The sequence below is a fragment of the Camelus ferus genome, chromosome 12 (assembly GCF_009834535.1).
Source record: "Camelus ferus isolate YT-003-E chromosome 12, BCGSAC_Cfer_1.0, whole genome shotgun sequence".
In the NCBI taxonomy this organism is placed as follows: domain Eukaryota; kingdom Metazoa; phylum Chordata; class Mammalia; order Artiodactyla; family Camelidae; genus Camelus; species Camelus ferus.
Genome location: NC_045707.1, coordinates 46,794,655 through 46,819,311, shown reverse-complemented (window position 1 = coordinate 46,819,311; position 24,657 = coordinate 46,794,655). Strand labels below are relative to the sequence as shown.

At 40.0% G+C, this 24,657-nt stretch overlaps 1 protein-coding gene across 7 annotated transcripts in view; it reads left to right on the top strand.

Moving 5' to 3' along the window:
- The window catches only part of CRADD (CASP2 and RIPK1 domain containing adaptor with death domain), a 162,441-nt gene extending 141,595 nt beyond the window's left edge, over positions 1–20,846 (top strand). For 2 of the 7 annotated variants that reach the window (XM_032493622.1, XM_032493623.1), the window contains exons 3-4: positions 14,495–14,587; positions 20,119–20,846. In XM_032493622.1, the coding sequence (XP_032349513.1) occupies positions 14,495–14,587; positions 20,119–20,420 (395 nt within the window). In that variant the 3' untranslated portion in view covers positions 20,421–20,846. Of the gene's footprint in view, positions 1–3,283; positions 4,109–14,494; positions 14,588–20,118 lie in introns of all 7 variants that reach the window. The other 5 variants (XR_004324736.1, XR_004324735.1, XR_004324737.1 and 2 more) reach the window with 5 other exon arrangements.
- The last annotated feature ends 3,811 nt before the right edge of the window (positions 20,847–24,657 follow it).

The window sequence follows — 24,657 nt, the reverse complement described above, 5'->3', positions numbered from 1 at the left end:
ACAGCCACAGAGCCTTGAGTCAGATGGAAATCATCTTCCTGTGTTCTCTGGAGAAGGCACCCCACATCATGCCATAGGGAAATTACCCTTGACAACCACCAGGCCCTCCTGGATACTGCCTCCTCTTTGTACCACAATGAATCAGTGCCATGAAGCTGAGAGGCAGGACTGCTCCAAGTCATGAACTTCTCAAGGCTTCATCTCATGTCAACTCTGGGCTTCTTCCATAAGCTGTAGAAAGGCAGGCTGTCTATGAGGAGGAAAAGGAGTGACAGGATGGATTCCCAAAGGCAACCCATGGGAGTGGTCAGTGTTACACGAATTCCCTTTTGGGGCTGTGTCTCTATTATATGATTCCCTTTTTTATTTCACATTGAAGTATAAAAATGTTTAATGATTCCTGATGGTACTTTTTAAAATCTGTATTCAGATGTATCTAAGAACTTTTGCATATATTAATACTCTCTTTTGATTAAGCCACTTGTAATTAGAATATTTTATCAGGAAGACAAATACTTTCCTCTAGACATAGATGTAGAAATCAAGTCCTCTCTTTCAGATCTCTGAGTCATTGCTCAACAATGGAAGTCAGATTTATGATCTTATAGATTGTCATCTCCTTACAACAGCAGACTAATGAACATGGTGATTTATGCAAATGAAAAGTACTCATTTAAGAGTAGGCTCACGTTGTTGATCTCATTTCCAGAATCCCTGGGACTTTTTATCTGTTTTCCCCCCTTGAAGAGTATACCAAAAGAGTGAGTAATGAATCAATAACTATCATCATCCACCTCTACTCCCTTTCCTTAAATAAAATTAGTTTTCAAAATTCAGACTAAAATTACTTCCACTAGTGATGTATTTCTGTTAATTGGTTGCATCAACAAGCATAGAAAGCTTTTTTCCTTTTCTTTTAAAAATTCTCTGCCACCAACTTCTTTTAGCCAAAGAATGCTCATTCATTATAGCATCTCTTCAGTTCAGGCATTTACTTTATTCATCTGAAGTGTGAATCCATTGCTATTCTCATCTTTGTCTGACTTGCTCTTTTTAAAAGTAAGGTCTTTTTTCTTGCCTGTGGTTCATGCAGAAGTGGAGATAATGATTGTGCTGAAAGTGCAGGGAGAGTCTTGCAGTAGGTAATGGAGGGGGTGGGGGTGGGGTGGGGAATTGTCAGAGGGGAAAGAAGTAGGGCTGCCAGAATGGAGTGGCCCAAGGAGACTGAGCTGTGAAGGGGTCCCATCGTAAAAACCCAGCTGCTCAAATCTGGGAGATTACCAACAGCAGAGAGTCCACAGTGGAAGCAGCTTAGGCACAACTGCTCTCTGTAGTAAATATGCTGAGTTGTGAGAACAAAGTGAAAGGTAAAGAAATCAATGGTGTTTCCCCAGTGAATGGAAATTTGCTTTTTTTTAACCATGTTCCAAAACACTGGCGCTCCAGTTTGGTGCATGTTGTGTTTCATTTGTAATATTCTGCATTGCTGGTCCCTGAAAACTGTCTTGCGAGTCTGAGTTTTGGTGCTAGCTCTGTGGCGGCATCACCCTCACCTCCAGCCGCTGTTAGGACACACCACGGGGGTCTCCGCCTGTGGTGTCTCTGCATACTTTCCAAGGCTTCCAGTCATTGATTGTGCAAAACATAAAACCAAAAGCAGATGGGACGTATGTAGATAAGCTGTTTGTTTTTCATCCCTGTAATTTCCTAGGTTTGATAGCACTTCAATTTTCTAACCATAAAAGCTGCTTCTATGCTTTTTGAAACATACACGCACCAAATGCTGCCAGTAAGTAGGCTAAAAGAATATTACATGTGGCTTTCTGTTGTTGTTGCTTCTTTCTTTCCTTTTTAAAGAAGTACCTTGCTGCTGGAGAAGGAAATTCAAAAAAACTTTGAGTGTGTTTGTCAGAGTTGAGTTTATTTAATGGAACTATTGCGTTAACACGGAAGAATATTTTAGAATGACGTGTCATAACCAAAAACCTAGCCTTCTGCTGAGTGGTATTCATCTACCAAAATTTTAGATGCTGGTTCTGGTGTCTGCATCTCCTGTGGCTCTTCTGTCCACGGAATGTGACTGACCAGCAGGCAGTGAAACTGCCAGTAGACAAAGTGGAGCACAATGGGGAGGGGAGGGAGGAGGTAAGAGCACATGACACTTGTGCTCCCTTTGAACCCATCTGTCTTTTCATTAATTAATTGCTCACATTAATCTTTTCAGTAAGGTAGACATTACAGGTGTGGATTTACAAGGATCTTGTTTTAAGTCAATCATGAAAATAAGTTTTTATTGTTGATATTTATTAAAGTGCACCTACTCCCAAATTTCAGTCTGTAAAATGAGTAAGTTCTTCTCTGCAGGCAACTTCTTTCCATATTGGCTCCAGGCTCAACCATTCAGTAGGTGTTTCTGGGTATCCATACAGTTTGGGAACTGTATTTGAATCAGCACAAAATTACTGCCCAGTAATCCTCTTTCTCTCTCAAGGGATTTGTTGACACTCATCTAATCAGACAGAGGCGAGAGAGCGTAGAGAGACCCACAGGAAGAGCCCAGACTCCAGAGGCAGACGGACCTGGGTTTGAAACCAGGCTGTCAGTTCTGTGGCTGAGTGATCTGCGCCAAGTCATTCAGTTTCTTCTAATATTAATGCCCTCCTTGTAAAAAGAATATGGTGATCATACCTATCTCACGGTGATGGCATTAGGAGTAAAAATGTTTCTTTTGTCTTCCCTTCTCCTTGCTTTAAACGACACATGGAGGAACACACATAAGTGAGAACTTTCTGAAACCAAAAAGGGCTGTGTTTGAAACTATTTGTAAGCTTTGGAGCAGGGCATCTGTCACGTGAGTCATACAGTGCAGGAGGAATGACTTATCTTGCTTCTCATCTCTGTTACCCGTGCAGTAGCTAGGAGGGGAAATTTAGGGGCTGGTTAAGGAACAGCTGCAGGAGGCCAAGAGAACCCCTTCCACGCGCCCTTCCCCAGCCCACCCTGGTAAAGAAGGAGCCGCGCACCACGGAGTGGTAAACAGGATGTCCAGTGCCTGACCTCCCAGACCCTTCACTGCCCGGACCCCACCCACACAGGAGGGCGGGCGTGGCAGCAGTTCCACTGGCCCCCTCTCCTTCCTCCTCAAATCTGCCTGATGGGATTGTTTTCCCCATTAGTAAAAGTACAGTTCCTTGTAAATGAACAGAAAGTGAGGCAAATACATCCCCAGAATCTGACAAGTATTTGCAGAGCTCTGTGCTTTTGTTTTCTGTTTTGCCTGCAGGGTGCATAAAGGGAAGGGCTCAACTGTCTTCAGGAAAATCTGAAAGCCAGGAACTTATTAACACCCTTGACACCTGCCTCTGTGAGGAACTTCTGAAGCCAGAGAGATTCTTTGTAACTGAGGTCCATCTGTTGCACAGATTTTTAATTCAGATATTCGTCCTTCTCAAGCCAAGGCTGAGAAAGCAGCCAATTTTGTGGAAAAATCTCTTTAATAAGAAATGAATAAAACTATCAATGCTAAATAAAGTAGACCACTGTGAAACTTGGGTTAAATCCCATAGGGAAGAGTGTGTGAGATTAACTGCATTATATAACAAGACCGCCTTTAATAGCTGGCACGGTTCTTTTTGTTGTTCCAAGGGAGAAGCAGCCAAGGCTGGGGCCCAAGCACATGATATTATTTTAAAGCACTGCAGCCTCTGGAATTTCTCCTCAGAGAGATGTCAGGAATCAGAGTTTTGCTTTGATTTATGGTTGCTTTAAATGTTTTAACACTTTTTTACATTTTCAAAGCTACATCCTCTGCTTCCAGCAGTCCAGGGGTGTGTTTCTGTTGCTTTTGAAGGATCATTTTCAAATGGGAAGTTTTAAAATTATGCAAAAAAGAGATTTTTACCCTACAGGGTGTTTGAGTGATTTTAAATGGATAGAAGGGGTGAGGCCATAGGGCAGGGTCCCAGAGTCTTTTTCTGAGATGCTTGTGTTGAAGCTACAGAGAGCCAGCAGCTGGAGAGAAAAGGATTTTCACAGCAGTGGCCGGGCATTCACTCAGCAAACATCGCTGGACCAGGCTTTCCTCGGACCTCAGAGAACTCACCGTCAGGTACAGCTGACAGCCACTTAGGTTTAGCCACATGAAGCTGCCAGTTTTGAGATCAGAATGGTAGGATGTTGGCAGTTTCTTAATGGCTCAATGTAATCATTGGATGAAAACGATACACAGTGATGAGGGCTGTGCTGGGGTAGCATGCAGGGCTATGCAGGGCTATGTCACACAGTGACACGGGGTCAGGGGACAAGAAGGGACAGCACAGCTGAGTGTTGTTTTGTTTGGTTTGTTTTGTTATTTGTTTTGCTTTTAAAAAACAAATCACTTTATTGAGGTATAAATGGCATGCAATAAACTGCACATATTCTTAGTGTACAAGTTTTGACACATATACATCCATGAACTCATCACTACAATCAAATAATGAACACATCTATCACCCCTGAAGTTTCCTTGTACTCCTTTGTAATTCCTTCTTCCTGAAATTCCCATCCCGGAGGCAAACATCGATCTGCGTCATTATACAATCATTTCACTTCCTAGAATTGTATGCAAATGGAGTTATACAGTGCTCTTTTTGGTCTGGCTTCTTCACTCTGCATAATTATTTTTAGATTGATTCATATTGAAGTGTATAACTGTATTTCATTCCTTTTTATTATAGAACAGTATTTCATTGTACAGCTATATCACAGTGTGTTTTTCTACTCACCTATTAGTGGACACCTGTGTTGTTGGCCATTACAAATAAAGCTGCTGTATGGACATTTTTTTGGTATACATGTAAAAGTGGAATGGCTGGATTGTATGGTAGGTGTATGTTTAACTTCTTAAGGGACTGCCAAACTGTTTTCCAAAGTCCCATTTTAGTTTCCCACCAGCAGTGTATGAGAGTTCCGGTTCCTCCATATCCTCGTTGACATTGTATATCAGTCTTAATTTTTACCATTCTAATAGGTGTATTGTGATATCTCATTGTGGTTTTAATTTGCATTTCTCTAGTGACTAATGTTTTGGACATCTTTTCATGTGTTCATTTGCCATCTGTATATCTTAATAACTGAAATGTGTGTTTAAATCTTTCCCCATTTCCAAATTGAGTTGTTTTCTTGTTAAGCTTAGAGAATTCTTTGCATATACTGTATATAAGTCCTTTATAAGATGTATGACTTGCACGTATTTTCTTTCAGTCTATAGTTAGTCTTTCCATTCTCTTAACAGTATATTTTAAAGAACAGAAATTTTTCATTTTGATGATATATACTTTATCAATTTGTTCTTATATGGATCATGTTTTGGGCATTGTTTCTAGGAAAACTTTTCCTAAGCTAAGGTTGCCAATGTTTTTCACCTATATTTTCTTCTGGAATTTATGTAGTTTTAGGTTTTTCATTTGGTCTGTGATCAGTTTTGAGTTAATTTTTGTATATGGCATGAGGTATGGATTGAACTTCTCTTTATTTTTTGTGCACGTACATAGTCAATTGTGTCAGCATCACTTGGTGGGAAGACTGTCCTTTTTCCACTGAATTGCCTATGTACCTTTCTTGAAAATCAGTTGTCCTTAAAGGTGTAGATCCGTTTCTGGACTTCAGTCTGTTCCACCGATCAATTTTTGTATCATTTTACTAATATCACACTCTCTTCATTTCTTTAGTTTTAGATTATGTCTTGTAATCACGTAGTGTAATTTCTCCACTGTGTTTTTTTTCAAAATTATTTTGGCCCTCACATCTCCTTATAAATTTAGAATCATCTTGTCAATTTCTCTTTAAAAATATGCTGGGATTTTGATTGAGAATAATTTTGATTGAGAGTTTTGAGGCTTTCATGAGTATGTGTCCATGGGAGGAAGATATTCAAACATCACTTTTATATCTGAAGAACTGGAATTTTAAGACCAACACAGCATTTAAAACATTTTCCATAGCCTTACTTCCAAGTTTATTGAAAACCCACCTGTGCAAAATGGTGTTATTCAATGCCAAGGGATACAAGGAAAAATAAAATGTTCTAATTTTGGTCTTTATTTCCTATGATTCCACTCTTTTTTTTTTTCATATCCTCCCAGAGAGCACTGTGGTGGATGCCCTGGGAAAAGAGTACAGCTACCTGGGGGAGTCTGCTTTCTTGAATGAGAAGGGTCCTTTTTCCTTACCTGGACAGCTGGGAGATTCAGTCCCCAGGTACACAGGCTGTTGTACTCCGCATGCTTCTCTCCCGTTGCTTGGTGCAGGAATCACAAATCCCACACCTGCAGGGCCCCAGGGGTCCTGGACGTGGGAAGGCAGCCCAGCACCCAGGCTTTCATGGGCACTGTGGGAAGAAGTGGATATTGTGGGGGTGGGGGTAGGGTGGTAGCAGCCTGAGGACGACTCTGGTGAGCTGACAAGCAAAGCTATACATCTGGAATTTTGCGAAACCTCCCAATTTTCAAATACTGTCTTTGTAGTTTTTTGAATTACACAGGCCAAATGAAACATGTCTGTGGGCCAAATTCAGTCCATTGGCTCCCAGTGTGCAGCCTCTGATGGATGGGCTCTTTTATTTGTTTTCAGGGTCAGCTCTTTCATCAACTCCCTAAAGGATTTATTTCAACAGTTGCTTAATGAGCACTCGTGATATGCCAGGAAGTGCTCGGTGCCCAGGAAATTGATCTGGGGTGAGAAGACCCTCTCAGCCCCTGTGCTTGAGGGGCTCCCCCTCCAGCATGGGGCTGAGGTGTGGCATAGAGAGGCATTCCAGTGCCACCTCCTATTCTCTCCTGATTTGCTCCTTCCTTGTATATTCACTGTCACTCATGCCAGGCTTTGAAGAAGGGCATGATTGATTATGCTTGGAGGAATCCTGGAAGGCTTCTCTGAGGAGGTGACATGTGAGCTAATTATTGAATGGGGAGTAGCCATTAGCAGAATGTACACTAGAACAGTATTGCCACAGGTTAGTGGAACATGGAGTCAATTCAGTGGTTGCTGATCAGGATTGAAATAAAATAAATAGGATGACATATACTAAAGGTAAGGATTTTTTGTTTTGTTAAACTTTTCTTTCAGTTTCACACATACATATATGCACATGCTCCTAGTATGTCTATGTTTTTAAAAGAAATTTTTGGTTAAAAAACAGAATGTTAACAAGGAGATTAAAAGAATATTTATTAATGATAAGCCTATGTTATTTTTGAGATCCTTTCATAAATGTGTCCCTGACATGTTAACTTCAGCCTCTATTTGCAACTGGTAACAGGCACTCAGTACCTCCTGGGTTAGACATCTGCAGATCACTGTCTTCAGATCCCTGTAGCCAATGAATTGTGAGAGTGAGCAACTGACTTTAATTCCTTTATTTTATCTTTTTCGTAGGTAAAATAAATGAGCTGGTTTAGATACACCGTTTTAAAGCAGAAAAACTGCAAACAATTCACACAAATAGCTAAATTTGCCCACTGCTGTGTGATTAGCTCTGAAAAGTACCAGGTACATAGTAGGCCTCAATTAATATTTACTGAATTAATGTATCTATCCTCAGAGTGCCATTGCATTTTATGTGAAGTTAGGCATATTTGAATTAGTTGATAAAAATTATTACTGAAGTCTCACTTTAGGCACAAAATTTGAAATAATGCAAATCCTAGAAAATTAAAATTTTGCCAAGAATCTCAAAATTCCAAAGCCAAGTGGAATTCTCTACTGTGCTTAAGTTCTTTGTGCAAGGCAGTGTTCCTGTGCTTTGCCAAGTTAGTGTCCCATTGTGTCAGAACTTCTGAATGTGTCCCCCCGTATAAAAGGCAGCTACTCCATACGTTTTTAAACTAAAGTCTTTAGAGTTATTTCTTGGGAGCTGTAACGTACCAGATATGTGCTAGGTCCTTGCTATGAACAAGACAGACACAATGCCTGCCTCATTAGAGCTCATAGTTCACTGTGGTAGATGTCAAGTACTTTCACATTGAATTTGTATGTGCCTACAGGTTAATGTCTTTGGACAGACCTTGCATTCAGGCTTTGCTTGCTTCTCTGTCCACATAATCTGCAATCAGGTCATTGATTTGGAAGGGGTCTGTCTGTTTGACTAATGTGAATTCTGTGAGACTGTTGTTTCCCTTGTTCCTGATTCCAAAGTTATGTACAGTATTTGGAACTAACATAGTGCTCAGTTTATCTTTTTCTTTTTTTCCTTTTTTTTTTTTTTTAACTAGGGTCATATTGCATTTGCAGTCAATTAAGACAGCTAAGCCTTTCTCCTAAACTGCATTGGAGGCAGGTTGAAAACAGTCTGTATCTTTATGATTGATTTTTAAAGCTTGGTAGGATGACACATTTATCTCAAAGCAAATTAAATCTTGCTGGAATCATTCCATCGATCTATCCAAATTATTTTGATTCTTGATTATGCCAGTCATCACATTCATTGTCCCTTCCAGTTGTGTGAAGGCAGCAAATTTAAAAACCTGCCTTCCATCTCTCACCCTAGTTGCTGATAAGAGGACTGAGAGTTTCATTTTTAAGATTATTGTTGTGTCATAGCTTTGAAAAATTTTGCTTGGCAAATTTACGTGACCTCCATCCTTTTTTATTTCTTTAGTCTTATTGCCAAGCCACTCAACCCAGCTGAACTCCCATCAAAGGAATGTACTTTTGATGCCTAAAGTCAACATCTATAAGCACTCCTTAATTTGATCTTGTCCTTCTAAGCAGGTTTAGGACTGATAGGGAAAACGTAAATCTGTCAGAGTTGTTACTTTATAATTTTAATATGCAGTTGAAGCTTCCTTAACTCTCTCTTTACTCTTTACTGCCCAAAAACCAGCAGCAAAGATAGTATCAAGGGACCACGGGGCCAGCTTGTTTTCTTTGGTTTGAATATCAATTTAAATATTTATGTATTTGATCTTGAAGACTAAAATAAATTTACAAATACTTTTAAACAATTTTGAAAATTTGGGAGACAATTGTCTGTGGGAAATAATGTGATTAAGAAGTTCATTTCTCCTATTTAGAAAAGGGAAAAAACTTGAAACTTTATAATGCGACTTCCATATAAAGAAATCTTTAATGTCATTTGCTAGTAGACTGTGAAAAAAGACAGTGTTGTCATTAATGTTGAGAATTTACATTAGTCATCTGTGCACTCCAAGTAACTGACAAGGCACTTTGGAATTTTGTCTCTCAACAACTACACTGTTTTTAATTTTGAAAGGCAGTTTTTTTTTAAGTATGTGTTTCAATAAACCCAGTAATTTTTGCCATTTGCCAAAGAATTTGTGACTTAGAAACAGGGCCACGTTATGACTTTCATGGACTAGAGGCACTGTTGCCTTTGTGGGCCTTTTCCTCCGTAAAAAGTATGAAAAAGTACAGTTTATGACTGGTTTGGTATAAAGATGAATATATTAATATTATATACTCAAACATTTTCTTTGACCTATAGTTCATTTTTTCTTCTGATTTGAAAAGAAATTAAAAGATTTTCATGGGCCCCCAGAAGTACCATGGGCTCTTGGCACTATCCCCGGTCCCTAATGGATAAGTTGGCTCTGGTTAGAAGTTATTTTTTCCCCTTCAATTTATTAATTGTACTTTTGTATTTAATGTCCATATTTTTAAATGGGAAAAACCAACTCCATTTCCATAGTACATCTCTATTAAACTCAGTAAGCAACTGCATATTTGGTAGAAATGACCTGTATCAGCAAGATAGAAAAGATTTAAAAACTTACTAAAATAGAAATGAGTGTCCTTTACATAACTAACTCAAACCAGCTACCTGGCCCGAAGCTATTAGCACCTACCCATTTTGTAATTTCAAACAGTGTGTAATGATCATGAAGTATCACATGTTCTCCTCCTTTAATCCTCCTTCCTTTCCTTGAGCAATGTAAAAATCTCCTTTTTACCATCTGGTGGTTTTAAGGCTTGATAATAGAAGGTCCAATGTTATTTCTAATTCATTCGTATTCTAATAATGACTCTACTATGTTTATAAAAATGATAATGCTTATTATTAAAAAATCCCAGGAATGCATAAAAATTTTAAAAAAGACAAAAAAAAAAAATCCTGTCACTCAGAAATAAGCCTTATTAAGTGAACATCCTGTTGAACATCTCTCTAAGCATGTTTGTAGATGGGAAGATGGATGGATGATGATAGATAGAAAGAAAATGCTTTCATAAAAGTGGGGTCATATGATACATGCTGATTTTTAAATTTAAAAATTAATACATTTAACTTTATTTGAATTTAACTGGAGAAAAATAAACTAAGTGAAAATTAAGAAATTATTAAAATTTGAATAAACCTGTTTTTCATAGTAAGAAATGTTATTTTCTTTTTTCTATCTGAGGTTAAGAAAAGGGGTGATGAACATAATGTTTTAGGTTTTGGCTTTCTTTTTCTCTAACTATTTCTTGTAGACATTATTGCCAGTTTTCTCTTGCTTCTGGGATGTAAGAGGATTGTACTTCCTCACTGCCTTCAAGTTAGATGACCTTGTGACTTGCTTTAGCCACAAAAGTGAGCAGAAGTGACCAGAGTCACTTAACAATGGGTGTATTTAATTGCCAGATCTCCGTTCTCTCCCCCTTCCTTTCCCTGTCTTGGTGAGCATGGATGCTTACATGAATGTGGAGGAGCATAACTTCAGTGTGGCATGGAAGGCAGCACCAAATCAAGGAGGGACTGCACTGGAGAGCCACATGGGCTCTCAGTTGAGGGCGTGTGAGTGAGAAATGAACTCTCTCCTTTTGTTAAGTCACGAGATTTAGGGTTTGTTTCCTCCCATGGGTAGCAGCCTGTCCTGACTGCTGCCATCTCCTTTCAGACAGCATAGACTTCTCCCCTGCCGTGATAAATGAGCTCCTAGGCACTTACTCTCTTTCCTTTCTTCCCTTACAGATTTTGGTTAGTTACATTGTTATTTTTACACAAAGTATTTAATGTTTATATTCTATTCCATAATTTAGCCTTAATATTGGTTAGTTATATTATGTTTTCATATAAACAAGATATGTAACATTATGTTCTGTTCAGTTGTTTAGAATCGGTTTTATATTTAAATAACTTCCGTGTCTAGTACTGATCTTTTCACTGTGGCTTTCCTATCACTGAAATTAAGAAGCAGGTCAAGGGTCTTAGGGGTGACTGCCTGGTAGAGGGACATTCCACCCCAGAAAGGAGAGATATTTTATCATTTTCATTGCTTATAATTGTTGGTACATGGGCGTATGAAAAGCAGACTGATTTTCGGTGGTTTTATTTCTGTTTTTAAATTCTCTGTGAACAATGCATCCTTATTGCTTGCATCTGAAGCAGTTTCCCCCTGCCCACCTTTGATGTGCCACTGATGGTATTTTTATTTTATTCATTGCACCAACTAGATTGTCATGACTTCTAAAGGAGGGCTCAGAACGCTGAATTCTTCAGTTGTTTTTATGTTCAAGAATACCTACTGATTACCTCTGTATTTGAAAATCATCTTGACTAACAATAATGTTCAGGAGACTATACTTTATCCCCTTAGAGTTTTGGAGGAATTGCTTCATTATCTTTTACATTCAAGGACTGCTGAAAAATTTGACTGACTTTCTCTTCCTTGCAGGCAACTTGCTTTTTCTGCTTGAAGAATTATATTTTGGAACTGGAAATTCAATTATTTAGCCAGAATATGTCTCATAGTTGATTATTCTGTATCATTTTTTCCCCCTAAAACAGAGTATGCTCTTGCAACTTAGAGATTCTGCTGCTAATTCATTTTAGGGATATTTTCTTGTAGTAGATCTTTAGATACTTTGGGCTGGGTGTTCTACTTCAGGAATACCCATTAACCTTTTAATGGACTGTATTTTTTCTCTCCTCCATGTCTATCATTTTTCTCTAATTGCTTTAAATTCTGCCTTTTATCTCAAGTCTTTCGTGAAGATAATTTGGAGTTGCATTAATTCTATTCCTTGGTATTTCTAATTTATTTACTGGTTTCATGATGACGCTGTTTGGTTCTCAATTTATCACTTAGTATGACATATTTCTTTTTAAATCTCATTTTGTTATTTGATTATCTTATTGCTAAGCTATTGTTTTACTGTATTCATGTTTCTATTATACTTTTAAGTTGTTCTATGAAGAATTACTTTCTCTTATCCCTTAGGGAGTGTAGATTTTTTGGCCAGTTTTTTCCCACATAATCTTCCCTTTTAACATTATGTTAAAAGTACTTGTCACTACAATGTGTCAATTGCCATGCTGTTTCACCCCATCCTGCCCATGTTTGGGCACCTGTGTTCAGCGTTTGGTGCTCTAACACACTGGGGTGATTTCTCCGTGACACCTCTTTGACCCCTGAGCACCTAGTCTGTCCACTTTCTTTAGCTTATTTAAGGGTACATATTAGCAGAAGAGTTGGCACAGAGGAGTGAGCTCAGCTAAGTTGTTAATGTGTCCGTCACATGGTAATACCTGTGCCCTGCAGTCTCTCCTGAGACCACATGAAATGTCTTCTCACTTCTGCCAAGAACAGTCAGTCCTTGTTGTTCACATTCTCATCTCCCCTATCCTTCCATGTGATAGTTACCAGCCCCAATCTACTGAAGTTAGAGGAGGAAAAGTTATTTAAAAACCCACTTAACTCACTCTTCCTCCCTAGACTTGGGGATATCAGAGTCGCTCTCTTAAAGTTGAGCTCTTTTGAATCATTGATCTGGGTTTAAGGAGGTAGGAATTGGAGAGTGGTTCTGCCATCATTTTGGTTAGCTTCCTTTTATTACCTTTTATTCATTTCCTTAGGAATTGGGGGGATGGAGACTGTGGGGTCAGGTCTCATTCCGCCATATTTTCTCAGAAGCCATCTTGGAGTCTGTCTCACTCCCTTAAAATTAAACGTAGATGTGGGAGGGAGGAGTTTGTTGTGGCCCAGTTCAGTGTAGAAAGTGGGTAGCTGCCTACTCTTAACCTTGATAGTATTTTATTGTTATGGAGTCACCCCCTCTCCCAAATTATGCAGTGTTGTTTCTTTGGTTTTTAAGTGCTAAGTGAACTAAAAGTGGGAGTGCTTGGTAACACTGTCTGTGGCCATAGACAGCAGAGCTAAGTGAATATTTTGTAATTGTAATGAATTGCTCCTTTTAATTTGTTCATTTATCCAGCAGTGTTCATTTATGTAGTAGGAAGCTACTATATCCTAGGCACTAATCTTGGTGCCTGGGATATATCATTGAACATCATTGAACAAAACTGACAAAATTCCCTTGTCTGTGGGGAGCTTACATTCTGGCAGGGATGGGATGAGTGTGTGGGGTGGGAGCAGTCAGCAACCACAAACATAGCACATCCATATGATACATAATATGTTCAAAGGTGATACGTGGTGGGGGGTGTGGTTGCAGAGTGGAATGGGAGATGTGATTGAGCATAGGGCAGTCAGGACGGGTTCCACTGAGAAGTCACGTTTGATGGAGGGAATCAGTGGAAGAATGTTCCAGGGAGAGGGATCAGCTAGTACAAGGCCCTGAGGTTCCAAGCAGGCTGGTGTGGTCAGGGAGCAGGATGAATGGTAAATTGATGGAGTTGGGTCAGGTCTGTCCAAGTATGTGAGAAAAATGAGTGGCTCAGCAAGATGGAACATGAACTTTAAAGTATTTAGTGGGGAGGGTATAGCTCAAGGAGGGAGGGTATGCTTAGCATCCCGAAGGTCCTGGGTTCAATCCCCAGAACCTCCATTAAAAATAAACAAATAAACCTAATTACCTCCCCCCTAAAAAAATAAAATAAGATAAAGTTTTTAATACTGTTTTGAAAAAATTTACTATACCATTGTTCACTGTTTCTTGCTATGAAAGGATAAGTTTCCATGAGTGATACTTAAAAAGCAGGAACAAGCCAAAAAACCATTACTAAAACTCCAAAAGTCTTGGTTCCATTTTATAAGATGTGTAGGGAAAAGTGAAGCAATAATACATGAATAACTGTTGATTAATGAGAAGTCAAAAAACAGGAGGTCTGTAGAAAAGAAAACTGCTTTTTTAAAAGAGAGTAGAACATGTTAAGTCTAAATACGGCCTTGAAAGACATCTGATTTTACCTTATCACACATTTTATAGCTAGTTGGTGGCTGATTCAAATTTAGATGGTACCCAGGCCTGCAAATTCTTAGCCTAGAGTTGTGTTCACCTTCCTTCCCTCCTTTTAAATCAGTGAGAACTCAATTATTGCTAATAGTTTTATTGTTGACTTTCTCCGGACTTGATGTCAAGTCAAGTTTTCCATGACAAGTAAGTATGATTTATTTGTATTTTGCAACAGGGCCTTCATCATCCTGGAAATCAGTTTTAGAGAGACCAGTTTATTTCTCCACTTCTCTGTGAGGACCAGATTGTCCTCTGTGATTATATATCAGAACAAAGGGTTCCAGTTAGTTTTCTTTTCAAGGTGCTTTTCTTTCATTTCCAGGCAGCCAGTCCCTGGGACAAAGGGATTTCTCTGCAGAACCATCACATTCAGGGACCCAGATTAACACATGGGCCCTGGGAAGTAGCCGGTCAGGTTAGTTTTCTCAGCCTGACAACCTCCCCTGTTTCTTTCCCTTCATAACTAACTGTTCTGCCTAATGTATAGTCTCTTATTTGCCTGTTTTTGTGAATGGTGTTGTTTTAAACATATGTTTTAAATTTTGCACTGTTACAGATATCACTCCTTTCTTTTTTACATTTTTGCTTTAGTCCATCCTTTCCTACTGCACAGTATTCCCTGTTCTCCTTCATATTGATTTATCTGTTCCCCTAGTAATGAGCTCTTATATTGTGTCTAGCTCCTTTCTTCCCAGTGTTACTTGATATAAACAGCCTCATACATGATCCCTCATGGGTATGAATGAGATTTTTTTCTGGGATATATATAAACCCAAAACAGGATCTCTGGATTATAAGGTATATGTATGTATAGTTGCTAACACAAATCGTGCAGCTTTGCAAAAATAGCCTTATACCTGTCCCTTCTCGGTCTTTGTCATAATTTTTCTTGGATACGTACACCTGGAAGAAGATTATATACCATACTCATTTGTATCCACACTGTCCACCTGCTTGTAGAATGGCTGCCCGGTGTTCATTCCCACCAGCAGTGAATAAAGTTCCCTCCATCGCCGTGTCCCAGCCAGAACTTGGTGCTGTCTAGATGTCTATGCATATAAAGTGACTTAGCATTGTTGTTTCAATTCTTATTTCTTAAATTTCCACATTTGAGCATCTCTTCATATGCTTGCTTTTGGATTTCCTCTCATTTGAATTGTCTGGTCATACTTTTGTCCTTTTTCCCTTGGAACTTCTTATCTTTTTCCTGTTGGCTTCAGGAGTATCTTATGCAGTCCAGGAAGTATTCCCTCTTTGGTTCTAGACAGTAACAAGTATCTTTTCCAGTTCTGCTCCATCAGCTTGCCGGTCTTCTTTATTGAGCAGAGATCTTTAATTTTGATGTAAAAAAAAAAAAATCCATTTTCTGGGGATTCATTTAAAAAAACCATGACCCACCACAGGTCATAAAGATACTCCAATGTTGTTTTCCATTAAGTTTACAGTTTTGCCTTCTGTGTTTGGGCCTTTATCCTCATGGAATCTGTCACTGTTTATAATGTGATGCAGAAGTTCAAGTGGTTCTTAACCAGGGGTAATATTGCCTCACCCCAGCGTATGTGGACATGTGTGCTCAGGCTGGGCAGGGGTTGTTACCAGCAGACCAGGGGTGCTGCAGGCCATGCTGTGCCCTGGGGACAGCCCTGCACAGTGGCACTTCTTGAGAAATACTAGACTCCCCGAACTTATGCCATTTAGGTACTACATGTGCAGTTTTTGCCGTATCTTTGTGAAACCTGTACCACTAGTTTAATGCTTTTATTTAAATTTACTTTTTATTTTATTTTTATTTTTTAACTGAAGTATAGCTGGTTTACAATGTTGTGTTAGTTTCTGGTGTATAGCATAGTGATTTAGTTATACATATATAGTCCTTTTCATATTTTTCATTATAAACTATTACAAGATTGAATATAGTTCCCTGTGCTATACAGTAGGACCTTGGTGTTTGTCTATTTTATATATAGTAGTTAGGATCTGGAAAGCCCGAGCTCCCAGTTTATCCCTCTCCCCACCCTTTTTATTTTAAAGTTTACTCTTCTTTTTTGTTTACCTTTTTGTCATTTTCTATCTGCTTTTTTAATTTACTTATCTTAATCCTTGCAATCATGCGTTTGAAATGCTATTTATGCTTTTGTGATCATGTTAAAATAGATACATGACTGTTCTAATACAGAATGTTCACCCATGTTCCACCTGGCGTCACCCTGCCAACCACCAGTGGTATGTACATCAAGCTTTTAGACACAATGGCCAGATGGTCATAGTGTATTCATTTATAGCTTGACCTGGTTTGATGTAGTATATCCTTGGGAGTTGACACTAACGCCTTAGGACTCTCATTTTTAATTAACCTCGTATTCAGCAGAATTCATGAGCTGGAAGGGCCTCGTGAGGATGTGTTTCCAGATAGAGGTCAGACAACACAGACAGCTGCTATTGTCCCTTTATGTGTGTACGATCTCCTTGGAAGGGCTTGATTTGCTCTTGGCATGGTAGCATTTATGTGCCAATTATCTTTGCTCCAGTCTGTGTCCACAGACTGCTGGCCATCTCCCAGTTATATGGCAGTATTCACAAGGAATGTGTGACCTGAAAGTGTGGAGGAACAAGAGCAAATACTGTCCTCACTTCCAAATAAATGGCTCAAAGTGTATGTTACATTAATAGTTGGCCAGGAGTCAGGATGATGACAGAGTGTAGCAGAATTACAGATACTCCCACCCCAACACTCACTGAACTGGACCAAAAAGCAGTTCAAAACAAAAACATTCAGCAGCAGCAACCGAACAGGCAGGAAAACCGATCACAGCTTTATACCATGCACTATGAAAAGTGTCACGTAATGAAGGACATGCCCCACCTCAACCCCTCAAAAGCCACGCTGGGAAAGCAAGGTGAGGGGGAACAGCATAGGATTCCCACTAACACAGATCAATCTGAAGAGAAGCTGGTCTAGGAGGTGAGAAGGCAGCCCTGGGAAATGCAGGAAACACCCTCCTGGAGAGGCGGGAAGGCAACCCAGAGCAGGCCATCTCCCCTGAGTTTCGAGTTACTCATAGGGGAGAGACCACAGGAAGGAGTGAGCCCTGCAGAACGGATGTGGTATAAGACATTTAACTGGCTTCCAAAAGAGAGGGTGGTGATAAAGAATGACCAAGGTGTACCCTGATCTAAAGCTGCAGCACCGTAAACTCCAGAGAGAAAAAGCCAGTTATACAAAAAGGGGGATGATGAAGTCAGTGTCAGAAATCTCTATACCAGCATTCTCTACCATAAAATATGAGCAAGGGCTACAAATTTGTAAGAGGAATAAAGTTATATAAATAATATAAAATTATATTCATAATTTAAAAGCATAATATTAATATAATATGACATTGTTTTTATAATATTAAGTTATTGTTCAGCAGTGAAGGCAGTAAGCAGACAGTCTTGATCTGGAAGAACTCAAGGAATATAGTATTTGTGAACATTTCTTGGAAAAAAACACCTTATGAAGATACTGACCCAAATGACTCAAATCAAAATAATGAGACTCAAGAGTTGAAAAGCCATGGTTAAAAGACAATAACAACAAAAAAGCAATAGTGAACATTCAGACAATTATAATGTGTTTTTTTATGCATATGCTTTTAATAAAAGGCATAGGAAGATGAAGCTGGTCAGTATTTGTGGGTATTTCTATAGCTAGACACAAGGTTTTAAGAATACTATATACACTATGAGCAGATTGGTGGAAAAAAGGATTTGTAGCAAATTGGCAACTTGAGCTTAACTACTAAGGTCCCCAATGTGTTTCTTTCTCTGGCTCTCCAGTGTGTTTTATTATATTTATATATATTTATATTACCAAGACCCAGTACCAGCTTTCCTGCTGTGTTCCTTTGCTGATTTAGCCAGCAGGTTGACAGCCATTTTTCCTTAAATGCATCTTACCTTATTTTTTCGCTGTAACACTATTCCTTATTAAGAATCTATTTCCTGATATACTGCATTCATTGTCTAACTCAATCTGCTGATCGCCATATACCATATATGCAGTTTTAAGACTAAACAAATGGGAGGAGATTACTGTTACAGAAGCATGTTACACACCCAACAAAATTAAAATGATAAAAGCAACAAAAACCCAGAGATGTGAGAAAAAGGAGAGAAAATATAAAGTGCTCATTCTAGAGCATTAATGTGGACATGCCATTTACCTCTTAAACTTATATATGTATTTTTCTCAGCATTAAATCTTTTGTACGTTTATATATGTTTATTTTTTATTTGCTCTTTTTTTAAATCATTTAACTTCAGGTTAGAAAGCCATTTAGTTTCTCTTCTGCTTTTTCTTCTGTTATATTCAAGCAAAATTAAATAACCCTCATTAGAAAAGGCTGTTATGTTCTTCTTACAGTATATGTGCATAAAGAGATGTCCAGAATGATATTTAATAACTGTCAATAAGATGGGGGGATAGTGGGTAATTTGTTTTCTTCTCTGTACTGTTTTGTGGTCCTTGAATTTTTCAAATGAGCTCATATTTTTATAAAAAAACATTATTGTTAATATAAAATATTAGTCAGTAGTATCATTATTCTAATCTATTTCTTAGTCATTAAAAAAAAACAGTCTTGACAAAAACCAGAAAGAGTCCTTGACAGTATTTTTGCAACTCATGCCTAAGGTATTAGCAACTATCTAGAAACCAAAGGCATGTGCTATGGAACACATCAGCTATTCTAACAGGATGCCTTTTGCTTTCTCATTGAGTTCATAAATCAAAACAGTGAACTGATGAGTGTGAAGAGTGATTGACCCTAATTCCTGTGGTGCTGGTGACAGGAAGTATAGTATAATATGCTACCATACAGAGATCTGAACCAGGAGTATAAAAACCTCACTTCCAGTCCTGGCCTAACCCATAACCAGCACCATCATTTGGATACTTCCTTCTCAATCTCTGCACTTTGCTACAGGGACCTTCTTTCACTTCCTTGAGTGTGCCATGTTCTGCCTCAGGGCCTTTGCACATGCAGTTCCCACTGCACAGGGCACACCTCCTATCCTTTCCCTTCCCTGGACTCCTTCTTCTCATGCTTGGGGCTTAGCTTTAACCTCCTTCCTCTGGAAGGCCTTCTGTGTAGCGGATGGCATCTCTTGGCACATCTAGTCACTCGTTCAGTGTCAGGCTCTCGGAAGACTGGGCTCCAGTTTAGGAAGTGCAGGTTCAAGGTCTCTCGTTGTTCCTCCATGGCACGTGTTTCCTCCCCTCCTCTGGGCTCAGCCAGGATGGTAGCTCTCCTCCTGTGACCTGGGCTGAAACAGTGAACCCCACTCCCCTCTCTTTCTGCTACCTCCTGGCCTCTAGTTTTATTATTTTTTCAGGAGGTCTCTTAGCTCCTCCTTCTGTTAGACTCTGTAACTTTTCTAGGTAGTGTTCAAGTTTATCAGGAGGGAGTAGCTGTTCTGTTCAGCCTATTACACCAGCATAAGCCATTCCTGCAGGAGAGAGCATCACAGGCCAGCATTGGAGGGAGATGGGTGTGTGCAGGCCTTCTTAGATTCACCTAGGACTCTCTGCTTGGCCTCACTGGTTAAAAGAGATGGAAGTGAAAAAGGCTTGTTACAAAGCAGTGCCTGCAGTGTAATCCTGAATGCATGTTTCGTATGTGAAAGACTGAAAAGAAATTGATCACATTATGATGAATGGGTTTCTCTGATGGGATTCCTAGTTATTTTTATTTTGTTGTTTTCAGAGTTTCTGTAATAAACATTTCCTTAGCTGCTAACTGGGCCTTCTTAAGCCCCTATATATGCTTTGTACCGAGCAGCCCCTGAGAAGACTAGAAGTTGGCCCCTGCTATTTGGAAGTATGTGTCGCCCACGTTTTTCATTTCTGCCCCCGTCTGATGTGTTTGCTGGCTCTTTTTCACCCTCATGACTTTTTCTCCCCAGATGACTGGATGACAGGAATCCCCCCACACATCCTCAACAGCTCCCCGTCGGACCGGCAGATCAACCAGCTGGCCCAGAGGCTGGGCCCTGAGTGGGAACCTGTGGTGCTGTCTCTGGGGCTGTCCCAGACTGACATCTATCGCTGTAAGGCCAACCACCCCAACAACGTGCAGTCACAGATGGTGGAGGCCTTCGTCCGCTGGAGGCAGCGCTACGGGAAGCAGGCTACCTTCCAGAGCTTGCACAGGGGACTCCAGGCTGTGGAGGTGGACCCCTCGGTGCTCCAGCACATGTTGGAATGATGGCACCTCCATCAACTCCTGGGGAGTTCTTCCCCCAGTCACATGTGCCGAATCCTGACTCTCACCAAGGGCAGGTAGATTTGGGGAGTTTTTGCGGGGAAGGGCTTTTCTTTCTAGTGGTCCTTAGATCGAAGGAGATAATGGGATTTCCACTTGACATTATTTGAAAGGCAGGGTTACTTAGCAGATCTCCCACACTGAATTGGCAATCCATTGCTTCTGATTGCTCAAAGATTGCATTATTTGAATTCTGTAGGTTTTAATTGTGTGGTTGCCTTTTAATAGACTGGTAAATCATAGTGGCTCAAAAAAAAAATACAGGTGTCCTATAAATAAAACATCCACTTTTATGTTGCCTGGTAACTGAACTGTGGACTTAGCTATTAATAATGATGATGATAATAAAAAGTGAGTTAATGTATATAATGTGGCCCTTTCATGAGAAAGTATTATTTATTTGTTTTGTTTTGTTTTATTTATTCTGGTATTGCATACATTAAGGGTGTAAAATTACAATAGTCCCTTCTTTGGAACAGAATTGATAATAACAATGAAGTGGTTACTTTCTGTAGTCAAGAGAAATAGCTCAGGCAGGATGTCTGCAAGACACTAAAGCCACCTGCAAAGATCAGTTCAAGTACCAGCATGCATACTTGAGCCCTCTATCTTTAAAAGATTGCTTAAGAAAATCGTGTGCCCTTTACTTAAAGGATTGTTTGGGGGCAGGGGCTGTGTGGTCTTTCATTGAAGCCTTGATGATTGAAGTGTTGTGCTCCTAAGGACTATGATTTAGTCTTCTGACTTTTTATTAATAACACATGGTATTTACTGTTTTCAAGACTTTTTGTATATGTGATCTCATCTGGCCCTCACAAAAATCCTATGAAGTAGTTGGGTAGGAGAGGTGAGCCCTCTTCTGTAGCAAGATGAGACTTGCCTGGGGCGAATGAGCCAGAGTGAGTCTGGAGCTCTGCACCCCTGCGCCCTTTCCAGCTGCCCCACGATGCTGCCTCCTCCTCTCACATGCTTCTGGGCAAAGTTCACTGCTCTTCTGCTGGCAGCATTTCCCTGGTCAAGCTTCATCACTTCTCTAAGCCTCAGTTTCCTCACCTGTAGAAGGAAGAATGACCATCCCCACCTCCAAGATTTTTGCGATGATGGAAGGAGTGCCTGGCCCGTGGTCAGCTCTTGGGAAATGATAGCTGTTAATTCACTGCTGTGGCTGAATGTGAATGCAGTTCGCAGACCCAACTGAGCAGTGGCTAAAGCCGAGGGCACTGTGGGAGGAAGTGCTATCACCACGTTTCTTGCTAAGCTTTAAGATGTGATATGATTGTATTAAATCCACGGTGAGTCCAATCAAGAGAGGGATAGGCGAACATTCCCAGTCTGGTCTGTCCTTCTGAATAATTGGAGAATCTATTTCTTAATCCTAAACTAACTTGGAATTTTTCAAAGGGAAAAAATTATCCTGTTTACCTCTCTCCGTTCTGAGGACAAGCATACAGAGTGGTAAGGTTGAACAGAAAGTGAGTGCTCATAAAAGATGACAGTGGTGTGTTGATAACATCCTTTCAGATGTCTGGGAACACATTTTCCTTTCCTAAAAAGGATCAGTTATTTAACGGTTCAACAAACTGTTAGGTCCGAAGAATGGTCTACTGGCCTTATCAGCTCTAATTTTCCATTGTGCAGCCCAGTCATTAATTCATTATCTTGTAAAATCCTCAGATTTTTGGCCCCCTCACTGTGCCCAATTATAGACTGTAATTCCAGGGCATCGTCAATGAACTGCTTGTCATTTTGAACCTTGGACTTTTTACGTTGCTATTCATCCCCCTGGGTTTGCTAACAGAGTCACTTTGACTTTTGTTCTCACCACATTTATAGATGAATGAGTAAAGCTGGGCTCTGATGCATCTAACTAGATGGCATTTTAGAAGTAGGTCTGATGATTGGCCAGGTCACCTTCCCTCCACTGTGCACAGACACGTGTGTGCTCTGTCAGTTCATGATGAACTGGCCCATGATGGGCTGCAGGGGTGTTAGTGCTGACAAGTTGCCCTTAAGGAGCAGGACATCTCCACCGTCAAAAGGTAGCTGTACCTACTTCGGGTTGCTCAGATTTTTGCAGGTGATTTGCAGAATGGAAGAACTAAGCATCAAACCACTGCCCCATTTCTATCTCTGGCTGCAAAGAGTGAGGCCGCATGGCATCTGCCTGCCTCCCAGGAGAATCAGATAGCTGATATGCCTGCACGGAGTCCACGTGTTTTTGCACAGAAGAAGATTTGAGAGATTGCCTACCCTCAAGAAAATCTGAATGTGTATAGGGAGGTGGCAGAGCATTTGTAGGCACTGACCAAAAGAAAAGGGTAAAAATGTCTCTCTCCGCTTTGGTTTGGAGTTTATGCCCATATGCACATGCGTGCACATGCAAGAGTAACTTTTTAAAATCTGTAACTTCTATGAAGTTTTCTCAGTGCAAAAATTGTACATCATTTTTTATAGCAGTTTGAAAAAAATAAGCAAGAAGGAAGAAAAATAAGAATTGCTCCTACTCCCATCTTCCATAGATAACCACCATTACAGCCCAGTTTTGATCTCTGCCCTCCAGTTTCTCTCCTATGCTTGCACATTCCTCCTATAACAAAAATGGGTTGTGTCGTACATGCTGTTTTACAACTGGCTTCTTTTATTTAACATATAACTATCTTTCCATGTCATTAAGGGTTCTTTTGTACCAGTGATTTTCGACATCCTTTGTGTCTGGAGCACACTTTCAATAATTTTCAACAGCATATTTGAAGAAATTAAAAGACACTAGCCATTAAGTTAACAATGTCTTTTTGCTGCCAAAACATCCACCATAACCTCACTGTTTGCTTGGTCCTTCTTTAGAGCCGTGTCATTACTTGAGTAGAGCTGTTTACTGCTCCCACTGTGAACTCATATCCTCAAAAAGCAAAGTTGAGCACATTCCTGTAAGTGTTCTGGGCTTTATTCTGAGCTTTTTTGTCTCTTTCTTACAGCCCTGTCCACTGCACCATGTGATCCACTCAGCTCAGTGTTCGATTCCTGCGGTAGTGTGTGTTCTGGGGACAGTAATATTGTGCCTATTGATCCAAATGTGGTGGGACCCCAGGTTTGATCTGTGCGTGGCTGCTAGTCTACACCATCATTTTTAATGGTGCCTACCTTTCCGGTATCTGCATACTCCCTCACTTGCTAACCACTTTCTTATTACATTAGATGGATCTTAAAGTGGTTTTGTCTTTTTCACTATTATAAATAGTAATGCAAAGGAAGTCCTTGTTAAATATTTACATTCACCAGAGGTTAAATGAGCTTGATCCCTCCTTTGTTTAGCTTTAAACAGATCTAAATTTTGTGGTCAATTAACTTTTATTATATAGCAAACCATCCCAACATATATTGGCTTAAATCTTAGCTCACAGGAGCCAGCTGGACTGTTCTGATCTGGGCTGACCCACTGGTCTGTGCTGGGCTCTGTGCATCTGTGGTCAGCTGATGGCTTCTGACTGAGGCTGGATGATCTAGGATGGCCTCATCCACATGTCTGGTAAGTGACATGCTATTGCCTGGGGCAAAAGAAGTGCCTCAGTCACACATCTCCATCCAAGAAGTTTGCCCCGCCTCCCTCACTTGGCAGTGGTGGCAGGGGTTCCCTGGGCAGCAAGAAGGCAAGCCCCAGTGTGGAAGCACCATTGAAGCTTCTGTTTGCATCCCTTTTGTTAATATCCCACTGGCTAAAGCTAGTCCCAAGACCAGCCCAGAGTCAGTGAGGGAGGGCTCTACCAGAGGGCATGGCGAGAGGGAAGGGGATAATTTGGGTCCATTTTTTTTGCAATCTACCACAGCCAGTATTTTAAAATTGAGATTTCTGGACCCTGTTGAAAAACCAAATTGGGCTACTCTGGGTCCCCCATGTGACCATGGTAATAATGGGCAGGCCCATTCTAGCTGCCACCATCCCCACCGTCACAGAGTGCACATGTCTTACCTGCTGCTCAGCCCCTACAGAGATTTATATGTATAGCCTCTGGGCCATGAGGATTCTTAGGGTAAACTCCTAGAAGTGGACTTGCCTGGTTTAAAGTTGCACATTAAAAAAATTCCTTTGCCTTTCTAAAAGTTTTTAAAAATAATTTTCAAAACTACTTTTACTCAAGCAAAATAAAGAGAGTTGGTCTTAAACTCCAGTTAGTTCCCCAGG